General features: G+C 42.8%; 1 protein-coding gene across 1 annotated transcript in view; it reads left to right on the top strand.

The window, feature by feature from the left end:
- Positions 1-12,537, top strand: part of tecta (tectorin alpha) — a 113,225-nt gene that overhangs the window by 68,537 nt on the left and 32,151 nt on the right. Inside the window, exon 14 of the mRNA XM_068054277.1 lies at positions 5,504-5,787. Within this exon, the coding sequence (XP_067910378.1) occupies positions 5,504-5,787 (284 nt within the window). The remainder of the gene's footprint in view (positions 1-5,503; positions 5,788-12,537) is intronic.

The following is a 12,537-nucleotide window of genomic DNA, read 5'->3' as shown; positions in this document are numbered from 1 at the left end:
ATATCCCTTAGCCAACATCACTAAAACATATTATCTGGTCATTATCATATTGCTGTTTGTGGGAGCTTGCTGTGTGCAAAATTGTCTGCCTTGTTTCCTACACTGCAATAGTCAAAAGTACTTAATTGGTTGTAAAGTACTTTGGAACATCCTGAAGTCATACAACCATATGAATTAGGAGCAGTAGTAGGCCATTCGGCCCATCAAGCCTGCTCCACCATTCAGTAAGATCATGGCTATTCTGTTTCTGTCTCAAATTCTACACTCCCATCTACCCCAATAACCCTTGATTCCCTTGCCTAGCAAGAATTTATCTACCTCTGTCTTAAAAATATTCAATGACTCCGCCTCCACCACATTCTGAGGCAGAGAGTTCCAAAGTCGCACAACCCCCTGAGAGAAGAAATTTCTTCTCATCTCTGTCCTAAAAGGACGACCCCTAATTTTAAAACAGTGCCCCCTAGTTTTGGACTCACCCACAAGAGGAAACATCCTTTCCACATCCACCCTGTCAAGACCATTCAGGATCTTATAAACTTCAATCTAGTCTCCCCTCACTCTTCTAAACTGCAGTGAAAACAAGCCCAGTCTGTCCAACCTTTCCTCATAAGACAAACCGCTCATTCCAGGTATCAATCTAGTAAACCTCCTCTGAACCACCTCCAATGCAGTAACATCCTTAAATAAGGAGACCAAAACTACACACAGTATTGGAGATGTGGTCTCACCAATGCCCTGTATAATTGAAGCATAACATCCTTTTATTTTCAATTCCTCTCTTAATAAAGGATAGCATTCCATTAGCCTTCTTTATTACTTGCTGTACCTGCATACTAACCTTTTGTGACTCCTGCACTAGAACACTTCGTTCCCTCTGCACCTCGGGATTCTGCAGTCATTCTCTATTTAAGTAATTCTCTGCTTTTTTATTCTTCCTGCCAAAGTGAACAACTTCACATTTTCTCACATTATACTCCATCTGCCCAATTTTTTGCCCACTCACTCAACCTATCTATGTTGGTCTGCAACCTCCTTATGTCCTGTTCACAACATACTTTCCTACCTGTCTTAGTGTCATCTGCAAATTTAGCAACCATGCCATCACTCCCCTCATCTCAGTCATTGATATAAATTGTAAAATGTTGAGGCCCCAACACAGACCCCTGCGGGACTCCACTCGTCACATCCTGCCAATCAGGAATGGACCCATTTATGCATATTCTCTGTTTTCTGCCAGCCAACCAATTTTCTATCCATGCTAATATGTTACCCCCTACACTGTGAGCTCCTACTTTGTGCAATAACCTTTTATGTGGCACCTTGTCAAATGCCTTCTGGTAATCCAAGTACAATACGTCGACGGGCTCCCATTTATCCACAGCACATGTCACTCCTTCAAAGAACTTTCTTTTAAAATCCTTTTCATCCCTCATCACTAAGGCTACTTATCCTCCTCTACCATTTCCCTATCTTGTCAGTAGATCTTATGATTTTACTTAGATCGGCTGAGAGCGCAAATAGTAATAAATAAGTACGATCTGATAGCCCTTACAGAGACATGGCTGCAGGACGACATAGATTGGGACCTGAATATTGAAGGGTACATGGCATTTAGGAAGGACAGGAAGCTAGGAAGGGTAGGGGTAGCTCTGTTAATTAATGATGTTATTAGTGTAATAGAGAGGGATGACCTAATTTCAGTAGACCAGGATGTAGAAGCAGTTTGGGTGGAGATGAGAAATCATAAAGGCAAGCAGTCACTTGTGGGAGTGGTGTACAGGCCACCGAACATTGACCACACTGTAGGACGGGGTATAAAGGAAGAAATAATGGCAGCTTGTCAGAAAGGTACAGCAATAATTATGGGAGATTTTAACCTACGCATAGACTGGAAAAATGGGCAGAGGTAGCCTTGATGAGGAGTACATAGAATGTTTTCGGGATAATTTCTTGGAACAATATGTTCTGGAGCCAACCAGAGAGCAGGCTATACTAGAGTTAAGGCACCCCTAGGTAGCAGCGATCATAATATGATTGAATTTTACATTCAGTTTGAGGTAGAGAAGAGTGGGTCCAAGACTAGTATTTTAAACTTAAATAAGGGTAATTATGAGAGCATGAAAGCAGAGCTGGCGAAAGTGAACGAGCAAATCAGGTTAAGGGATAGGTCAATTCAGATGCAGTGGCAGACATTTAAGGGGATATTTCAGAATACACAAAATAGATACATTTCAATGAGAAAGAAAAATTCCAAGGGTGGGACCCACCATCTGTGTTAACTAAAACAGTTAAAGATAGTATTAGACTTAAAGATAAAGCATATAATTGCGCAAAGATGGGAGGCAGGTCAGAAGATTGGACAGAATATAAAAAACAGCAAAGAATGACTAAAAGACTGATAAGGAAGGTAAAATTAGAGTACAAGAGAAAGCTAGCTAGAAATATAAAGATAGATAGTAAGAGTTTCTCTAGATATTTAAAAAAGAAAAGAGTTAACAAAGTGAACGTTGGTCATATAAAAAGTGAATCTAGGGAAATAATAATGAATAATAAGGAGATGGCAGATGAATTGAACAGATATTTTGCATCGATCTTCACTATTGAGGATACAAGTAACATCCCAGTATTAGCTGTAAGTCAGGAAATGGAAGGGAGGGAGGAACTCAAGAAAATTACAATCACCAGGGAAGTGGCACTGAACAAATTGTTGGAGCTGCGGTCTGACAAGTCCCCGGGTCCTGATGGACTTCATACTAGGGTGTTAAAAGAAGTGGCTAGTGAGATAGTTGATTCATTAGTTTTAATTTTCTAAAACTCCCTCGATTCGGGGAAGTTTCTGTTGGAAAATAGCGAATCTAACTCCTTTATTCAAAAAGGGAGGGAGACAGAAAGCAGGAAACTACAGGCCAGTTAGCTTAACATCTGTCTTAGGGAAAATGTTCGAAGCTATTATTAAAGATGTTATAGCAGGGCATTTAGAAAAATTCAAGGTAATCAGGCAGAGTCAACATGGTTTTGTGAAAGGAAAATCATGTTTAACCAATTTATTGGAGTTCTTTGAGGGAGTTACATGTGCTGTGGATGTATTACACTTAGATTTCCAGAAGGCATTTGATAAGGTGCCACATCAAAGGTTATTGCAGAAAATAAAAGTTCATGGTGTAGGGGGTAACATATTGGCATGGATAGAAGATTGGTTAGCTAACAGGAAACCGAGAAGGCATAAATGGGTCATTTTCTGGTTGGCAAGATGTAACGAGTGGTGTGTCACAGGGATCTGTGCTGGGGTCTCAACTTTTTACAATTTATATAAATGACTTAGATGAAGGGACTGAAGGTATGGTTGCTTAATTTGCTGATAACACAAAGATAGGTAGGAAAGTAACTTGTGAAGAGGATATAAGGAGGCTACAAAGGGATATAGATAGGTTAAGTGAGTGGGAAAAGACCTGGCAAATGGAGTATAATGTGGAAATGTGTGAAATTGTCCACTTTGGTAGGAAGAATAAAAAAGAAGTATATTATCTAAATGGTGAGAGATTGCAGAGTTCTGAGACGCAGAGGGATCTGGGTGTCCGAGTGCATGAATCTTAAAAGGTTAGTATGCAGGTACAGTGCGTAATTAGGAAAGAATGTTATTGTTTATCGCAAGGGGAATTGAATACAAAAGCAAGAGAGATTATGCTTCAGCTATACAGGGCAATGGTGAGACCACACCTGGAGTACTGTGTACAGTACTGGACTCCTTATTTAAGGAAGGATGTAAATGCATTGGAGGCAGTACAGAGAAGGTTTACCAGACTAATACTTGGAATGGGCGGGTTGTCTTACGAGGAAAGGTTGGACAGGCTAGGCTTGTATCCACTGGAATTTAGAAGAGTAAGAGGCGACTTGATTGAAACAGAAGATCCTGAGGGGTCTTGACAGGGTGGATGTGGAAAGGATGTTTACCCTTGTGGGAGAATCTCGAAGTAAGGGTCACTGTTTAAAAATAAGGAGTCGCCCATTTAAGACAGAGATGAGGAGAAATTTTTTCTCTCAGAGGGTCCTGAGTCTTTGGAATTCTCTTCCTCAAAAGGCAGTGGAAGCAGAGTCTTTGAATATTTTTAAGGCAGAGGTAGATAGATTCTTGATAAGCAACGGGGTGAAAGGTTATCGGGGGGTAGGTGGAAATGTGGAATAATCAGTTCAGCCATGAACGTATTGAATGGCAGGGCAGGCTCGAAGGGCCGAGTGGCCTACTCCAGCTCCTAATTCGTATGTTCGTAAGCACAATAAAGCTCACCTCTTTCTTTGTTAAACTCAAGAAAGCCTGTCTGATTGGTTCCTTTTTCTGATCATAGCACGTAAATACTTAAACACTCACTGAATTGGCAAGTATATCCACTTTAAAAAAAGAAATAAACTTGTTGTGGTCAAACAAGGAGAGGGACAGGAAGGGAACCCTTTGACCCCTCCTAACCTGATTGTAACGCTCTGTCACATTCTTTCTCTGCCACTTTAAGGTCCTCTTTCATGTTGTCTCAAATTTATTAATTAATTCTCACTCTCATATATTCACTCTCAATCAATCTCATTCATTTTGTTCTCTGTCTTACATTGAGAGGGAGAATCAGCAAAAGAATCAATCATTATTTTGATCATCTCCATTCTCTCTCACATTTATTGTACTTCTCATTTATTCTCTCTCCCCTTCATTCACTTTCACAATTATTCTCACTCACATCCTCTATCTGTCTCTCCCTTTCTCATTCATTTGCTCTGCTCTGTGTCTCTGTGTCTATTTTATTTTATTTTTATTTTTTTTTATTTAGAGATACAACACTGAAACAGGCCCTTCGGCCCACCGAGTCTGTGCCGACCAACAACCACCCATTTATACTAACCCTACAGTAATCCCATATTTCCCTATCACCTACCTATACTAGGGGCAATTTACAACAGCCAATTTACCTATCACCTGCAAGTCTTTTGGATGTGGGAGGAAACCGGAGCACCCGGCGAAAACCCACGCAGACACAGGGAGAACTTGCAAACTCCGCACAGGCAGTTCCCAGAATTGAACCCGGGTCCCTGGAGCTGTGAGGCTGCGGTGCTAACCACTGCGTCACTGTGCCGCCCATACGCCACTGTGTATTTCTCTACTGTCCCTAATTCTCTGCCTAGCTCTCCCCTCTCTCTGTGATGTGATCTCTCCTTAAATTCTTTGGCATGGTTTATTTAATGACAATATCCTCTGAATTTCATCTGTAGTCTGGTAATATTCCTTTCTGGGGTAACTATTCCTTTGGTTACTATAGTGATCTGGTAAAACTGGAGATTTCCCTAATTACTCTTTCTAAAAGTTTGCCTTTATAATTTTGCTGAAAATACTTGCCCGTATACATCTTCACCAAGCTGCTCACAATGTCCCACACACAAAGACTCCCCTTATAATGAAGGAGAAATGTGCAAGAATGTACCTCTTTCCAAAACCCGTGACTAACATTGTCCTATCTGTCAGGTGAATGGAACCACTGTCACAATTCCTGTTGCCACAGGGCTAACGAAGATCTCAACTGCTGAGGGATTCCTGATAATTGATACTATTCAAGGTATTCAGATCCAATACAACTGGTTTAATTTGCTGTCCATCAGGATGGGGGAGCGTCTACAGAACAAGGTGTGTGGTCTGTGTGGAAACTTTAATGGGAATCCTAATGATGACGACTTAAGTTCACGAGGAAAACCAGCACAGACCATCCTGGAATTGGCAAAGAGCTGGAAAACCAATGGCATGCAGAACAGGTAAGGTTCGTAAGTCTGTCTCACACATATGGACGCCAGGTCTGAATATCCATGATCCCACTCCACTATTGGAACTGTTACGCTCTGCCCCTGGAGTTTGACTCCACCAAAGTTTCTAGTGTCAGCTGTTTGAATAAAACAGATGGGCAACCATTAGGCGAGGATGAGTTGAGAGAATGTGGTGCGGATTTAGCAGTTTCGAATATTCCACTAGGACCGATTGCATGACAGTCACATGCTGACCCTCTCATTCTGAGAGGATATCTTATTATCTCTATTGTACTCAACGTTCCTATTTATAAAACCTAGGAACACCTTTGCTTTTTTTGTTAAGCTTTGTTCTTTCAGGTTTGTGTCTCTGGCATGCTGAGGTTCTCTGCTTCTAGACGCTTTCCTAAAGTTATTTAACTTTAAGTTTTTCCCTATCCTTCTGTTCTCGAAAGAACCGCACGGTTTAATGAGACAGAATAAGAAGGCTCTATTGTCTTTTAGCCATGTCTAAATTTGATTTATTGCCATCAATGCCAGTTAATAGAGGATCTAGACTGGGGATGAAGACAGTGAGCTGATACCGGATAGCAACAGCCAATGTGTCGGCAGTGAGATTTATATCATCACGTTCTGTGGTGTTCAATATGTAACTTCCAGAACAAATAGGATGAGGGACAAACCCATGGAGTGTGTGGAGGAGGATGAATGAATTAATAATAAGTAATCACTCCATCCTCCTCCACCCCTCCTGCATCAGCTTCTTTTGTGATATTCATGGCTTGTCTCCTAACTCTTCCACATCTCATCCTCGTCTACCTGATTCTGTCAGTGACATCCTCTATAAGCATAGGGTCGGCTTCTAGAAGTATAATAACAAGCACTACTGTTCATAGAATCATAGAAAGTTTAAGGCACAGAAAGAGGCCACTTGGCCCATTGTGTCTGTGCCGGCTGAAAAACAATGCACCTATTCTAATCCCACCTTCCAGCATTTGGTCCGTAGCCCTGCAGCTTACGGTACTTGAGGTGCATATCCAGACTCCTTTTGAATGAGTTGAGGGTCTCTGCCTCAACTACCCTTTCAGGCAGTGAGTTCCAGACCCCCACCACCCTCTGGATGAAAAAGCATTTCCTCATCTCCCCTCTAATTTTTCTACCAATCACTTTAAATCTATGCCCCCTCGTCACTGACCTCTCTGCTAAGGTGAATAGACCCTTCACCTCCACCCTGTCCAGGCCCCTCAAAATTTTGGACATTTCAATCAGATCTCCCCTCAGCATTCTCTGTTCCAAGGAGAACAACCCCAGCCTATCCAATCTTTCCTCATAGCTGCATTTTTCCAGTCCTGGCAACATCCTCGGAAATCTCCTCTGTACCCTCTCTAGTGCAATTACATCCTTTCTGTAATGAGGCAACCAGAACGGCACACAGTACTCAAGTTGTGGCCCAACCAATGAGTTATACAGTTCCAGCATAACCTCCCTGCTCTTGTATTCAATATCTTGGCTAATAAAGGAAAGGATTCCATCTGCCTTCTTAACCACCTTATCAACCTTTCTTGCTACCTTCAGGGATCTGTGGACATTCACTCCAAGGTCCCTCACTTCCTCTACACTTCTCAGTATTGTCCCATTAATCATGTATTCCTTTGCCTTGTTTGACCTCCCCAAATGCATCACCTCACACTTCTCCAAGTTGAATTCCATCTGACCAGACCATCAATATCTTCCTGCAGCCTACAGCTATCCTCCTCGCTATCTACCACACGGCCAATCTTTGTGACATCTGCAAACTTCTTGATCATGCCCCCTACATTTACATCCAAATTGTTAATATATACCACAAAAAGCAGGGACCCAGTACTGAGCCCTGCGGAATGCCACTGGAAACAGCCCTCCAGTCGCTAAAACAGCCATCAACAATTACCCTTTGTTTCCTGCTACTGAGCCAATTTTGTATCCACCTTGCTGCATTTCACTGGATCCCATGGGATTTTATTTTTTTAACCAGTTTGCCAGATAGGACCTTGTCAAAAGTCTTGCTAAAATCCATGTAGACCACATCAACTGCACTACCCTCATCTATCTTCCTTGTTATTTATTTATATGGCCCTTTGGCCCACCGAGTCTGTGCCGACCATCAGCCACTCATTTATGCTAATCCTACACTAATTCCATATTCCTACCACATCCCCACCTGTCCCTATATTTCCCTACCACCTACCTATACTAGGGGCAATTTATAATGGCCAATTTACCGATCAACCTGCAAGTCTTTGGCATGTGGGAGGAAACCGGAGCACCCGGAGGAAACCCACGCAGACACAGGGAGAACTTGCAAACTCCACACAGGCAGTACCCAGAATTGAACCCGGGTCGCTGGAGCTGTGATGCTGCGGTGCTAACCACTGCGCCACTGTGCCGCCCACTGTTACTTCTTCAAAAAATTCGATCAAGTTGGGCAAACAAGATCTTCCCTTAACAAATCCATGCTGACTATCCTTGATTAACCTGTGCCTTCTTAAGTGACAGTTTATCCTGTCTCTCAGAATAGATGCCAGTAATTTGCCCACTACTGAGGTTAGACTGACTGACCTGTAATTATTCAGTCTATCCTTCGCTCCCTTTTTAAACAGAGGTAAAACCTTAGCAATTCTCCAATCCTTTGCACCACACCTGTATCCAGTGAGGACTGGAAAATGATAGTCAGACATTCTGCTATTTCCTCTCTTGCTTCTTTTAACTGCCTAGGATACATTTCATCTGGCCCTGGTGATTTATCAACTTTCAAGGATGCTAATCCCATTAATACTTCCTCTCTCCCTATGTTTATCACATCCAATACTTCACACTCTTCCTCCTTAACTACAATATCTGCATCGTCCCCCTCTTTTGTGAAGACAGACGCAAAGTATTCATTAAGAATTCATCACCCCTCATCCTCCACCACTCCACTCCCTACTGCTCTCTGACAACCCGTGTAATGTCAAGTTGTGGATGAGTCCAACCCTTATCCAGGTTAATGATGGTGTATCAATCTGTTGAAAATTCAGCCAAAGTCTTTGCATCTTAGCCCCAAGTTGCATTCGCTTTTCTGCTGCTCATTGAATGATCAGAAAGCCTGGTACCCTGTTGGCTCTCAGCTATATTTCAAATCCCATATCTTATCCATCACCTGAGCCTAACAGTGAAACTCTCGCCCACACTTTCATCATCTCCACACTCAACTTCTCCAATGCTGTTCTTAAGATAAGAAATAGGAGCAGGAGTAAGCCAGACGCAAATTGATCCTGCTGCACCATTCAATAAGATCATGGCTGATCTACTTCAATTTCACTTTCCCACTCGATTCCCATATCCCTTGATTCCCTTAGTGTCCAAAAAGATATCAATTTCAGCCTTGACTGTACTCAACGACTGAACATCCACAAGCCTCTGGGGTAGAGAATTCCAATAATTCATAACCTTCTGAGTGAAAAGATATCTCCTATCTCGGTCCTAAATGGCCGACCCCTTATCCTGGGAATGTGTTCCCGAGTTCTAGACCTTCCAGCTGGGGAAACAGCCTCTCAGCATTTACCCTGTCAAGCCATCTGAGAGTTTTATATATTTCATTGAGATCACCTCTCATTCCTCTAAACTCGAGAGAATATACAATCATTCTATTCAATATCTCATTTATAGGACGACCCTCTCATTCCAGGAATCAACCTAGTGAAACTTCATTGCATCCCCTCTAAGGCAAGAACATCCCTTCCTTAGATAAGGGGACCAAAACCCCACACAGTATTCCAGATATGGTCTCATCAAAGCCCTATATAATTGCAGAAAGACTTCCTTAGTCTAATACTCCAACCCCCTTTTTAGTAAAGGCTAACATGCCATTTGCATTCCTAATCGCTTGCTGTACCTGCATGTTAACTTCCTGTAATTTGTACCCAAGGGCAACCAAATCCCTCTGAATGCCAACACTTACTAGTTTCTCACCTTTTCAAAAATATTCTGCTTTTCCAGTCTTCCTACCACAGTGGATAATTTCATTCCATCTGCTACCTTCTTGCCCACTTAACCAGTTTATATATATTTGTAGCTTCTTTGCATCCTCCTCACAGCTTACTTTTCTACCTAGCTTTGTATCATCTGCAAACTTGGATACATTACACTTGGTGCCCTCATCTAAATCATTGAGCTAGATTGTAGATAGCTGAGACCTAAGCATTGATCTCATTAGTTACCCTCACTAATTATATCCTACCAACCTGAAAATGATCCATTTATTCCTACACTCTGTTTTCTGTTTTTTAACCAATCCTCTATTCATGTTAATATATTACCATCCCAATGAAATCTAATGTTGTGTAACAACCTCTTTCCGTGGTCAGCCTCCCTGGTTCTCCCCTAGATAAATTCCAACTAGTCCTCTCCTGTACTAAATATTGGTTCCTATTACCCAGTCTGCCATTGGCTCCCCATCCACAGCACACTGATTTCAAAATACTTACCTTCCTCTACAAATCTCAACAACATCTTTACACCATTCTATCCATGCCATCTGCTCCAGACCTCCATCACTGACTTTAATCTTTTAGAATTTAGAATTTAGAACATTACAGCGCAGTACAGGCCCTTCGGCCCTCGATGTTGCGCCGACCTGTGAAACCATCTGACCTACACTATTCCATTTTCATCCATGTGTCTATCCAATGTCCACTTAAATGCCCTTAAAGTTGGCGAATCTACTACTGCTGCAGGCAGGGCGTTCCACGCCCTTACTACTCTCTGAGTAAAGAAACTACCTCTCACATCTGTCCGATATCTATCACCCCTCAACTTAAAGCTATGTCCCCTCGTGTTTGCCATCACCATCCGAGGAAAAAGACACTCACTATCCACCCTATCTAACCCTCTGATTATCTTATATGTCTCTATTAAGTCACCTCTCCTCCTCCTTCTCTCCAACGAAAACAACCTCAAGTCCCTCAGCCTTTCCTCGTAAGACCTTCCCTCCATACCAGGCAACATCCTAGTAAATCTCCTCTGCACCCTTTCCATAGCTTCCACATCCTTCCTATAATGCGGTGACCAGAACTGCACGCAATACTCCAGGTGCGGTCTCACCAGAGTTTTGTACAGCTGCAGCATGACCTCGTGGCTCCGAAACTCGACCCCCCTACTAATAAAAGCTAACACACCATATGCCTTCTTAACAGCCCTATTAACCTGGTTAGCAACCTTCAGGGATTTATGCACCTGGACACCAAGATCTCTCTGTTCATCTACAGTACCAAGAATCTTCCCATTAGCCCAGTACTCTGCATTGCTGTTACTCCTTCCAAAGTGAATCACCTCACACTTTTCCGCATTAAACTCCATTTGCCATCTCTCAGCCCAGCTCTGCAGCCTATCTATGTCTCTCTGTACCCGACAACATCCTTCGGCACTATCCACAACTCCACCGACCTTAGTGTCATCTGCAAATTTACTAACCCACCCTTCTACACCCTCTTCCAGGTCACTTATAAATCCTACTATTCTGGCTCCCTCTCCATTTTCACTCCCACAAAGAACAAAGAAAATTACAGCACAGGAACAGGCCCTTCGGCCCTCCAAGCCTGCGCCGATCCAGATCCTCTATCTAAACATGTCGCCTATTTTCAAAGGGTCTGAATCTCTTTGCTTCTTGCCCATTCATGTATCTGTCTAGATACATCTGAAAAGACGCTACCGTGCCCGCGTCTACCACCTCCGCTGGCAACACGTTCCAGGCACCCACCACCCTCTGCGTAAAGAACTTTCCACGCATATCCCCCCTAAACTTTTCCCCTCTCACTTTGAACTCGTGACCCCTAGTAATTGAATCCCCCACTCTGGGAAAAAGCTTCTTGCTATCCACCCTGTCTATACCTCTCATGATTTTGTACACCTCAATCAGGTCCCCCCTCAACCTCCGTCTTTCTAATGAAAATAATCCTAATCTGCTCAACCTCTCTTCATAGCTAGCGCCCTCCATACCAGGCAACATCCTGGTGAACCTCCTCTGCACCCTCTCCAAAGCATCTACATCCTTTTGGTAATGTGGCGACCAGAACTGCACGCAGTATTCCAAATGTCTTATACAACTGTAACATGACCTGCCAACCCTTGTACTCAATATCCCGTCAGATGAAGGAAAGCATGCCGTATGCCTTCTTGACCACTCTATTGACCTGCGTTGCCACCTTCAGGGAACAATGGACCTGAACACCCAAATCTCTCTGTACATCAATTTTCCCCATGACTTTTCCATTTACTGTATAATTCACTCTTGAATTGGATCTTCCAAAATGCATCACCTCGCATTTGCCCTGATTGAACTCCATCTGCCATTTCTCTGCCCAACTCTCCAATCTATTTATATTCTGCTGTATTCTCTGACAGTCCCCTTCACTATCTGCTACTCCACCAATCTTAGTGTCGTCTGCAAACTTGCTGATCAGGCCACCTATACTTTCCTCCAAATCATTTATGTATATCACAAACAACAGTGGTCCCAGCACGGATCCCTGTGGAACACCACTGGTCACACGTCTCCATTTTGAGAAACTCCCTTCCACTGCTACTCTCTGTCTCCTGTTGCCCAGCCAGTTCTTTATCCATCTAGCTAGTACACCCTGGACCCCATGCGCCTTCACTTTCTCCATCAGCCTACCATGGGGAACCTTATCAAACGCCTTACTGAAGTCCATGTAGATGATATCTACAGCCCTTCCCTCATCAATC

This window comes from Heterodontus francisci, chromosome 22, assembly GCF_036365525.1.
Source record: "Heterodontus francisci isolate sHetFra1 chromosome 22, sHetFra1.hap1, whole genome shotgun sequence".
Taxonomy (NCBI): Eukaryota; Metazoa; Chordata; class Chondrichthyes; order Heterodontiformes; family Heterodontidae; genus Heterodontus; species Heterodontus francisci.
This window is presented reverse-complemented; position numbering and strand designations above follow the sequence as displayed.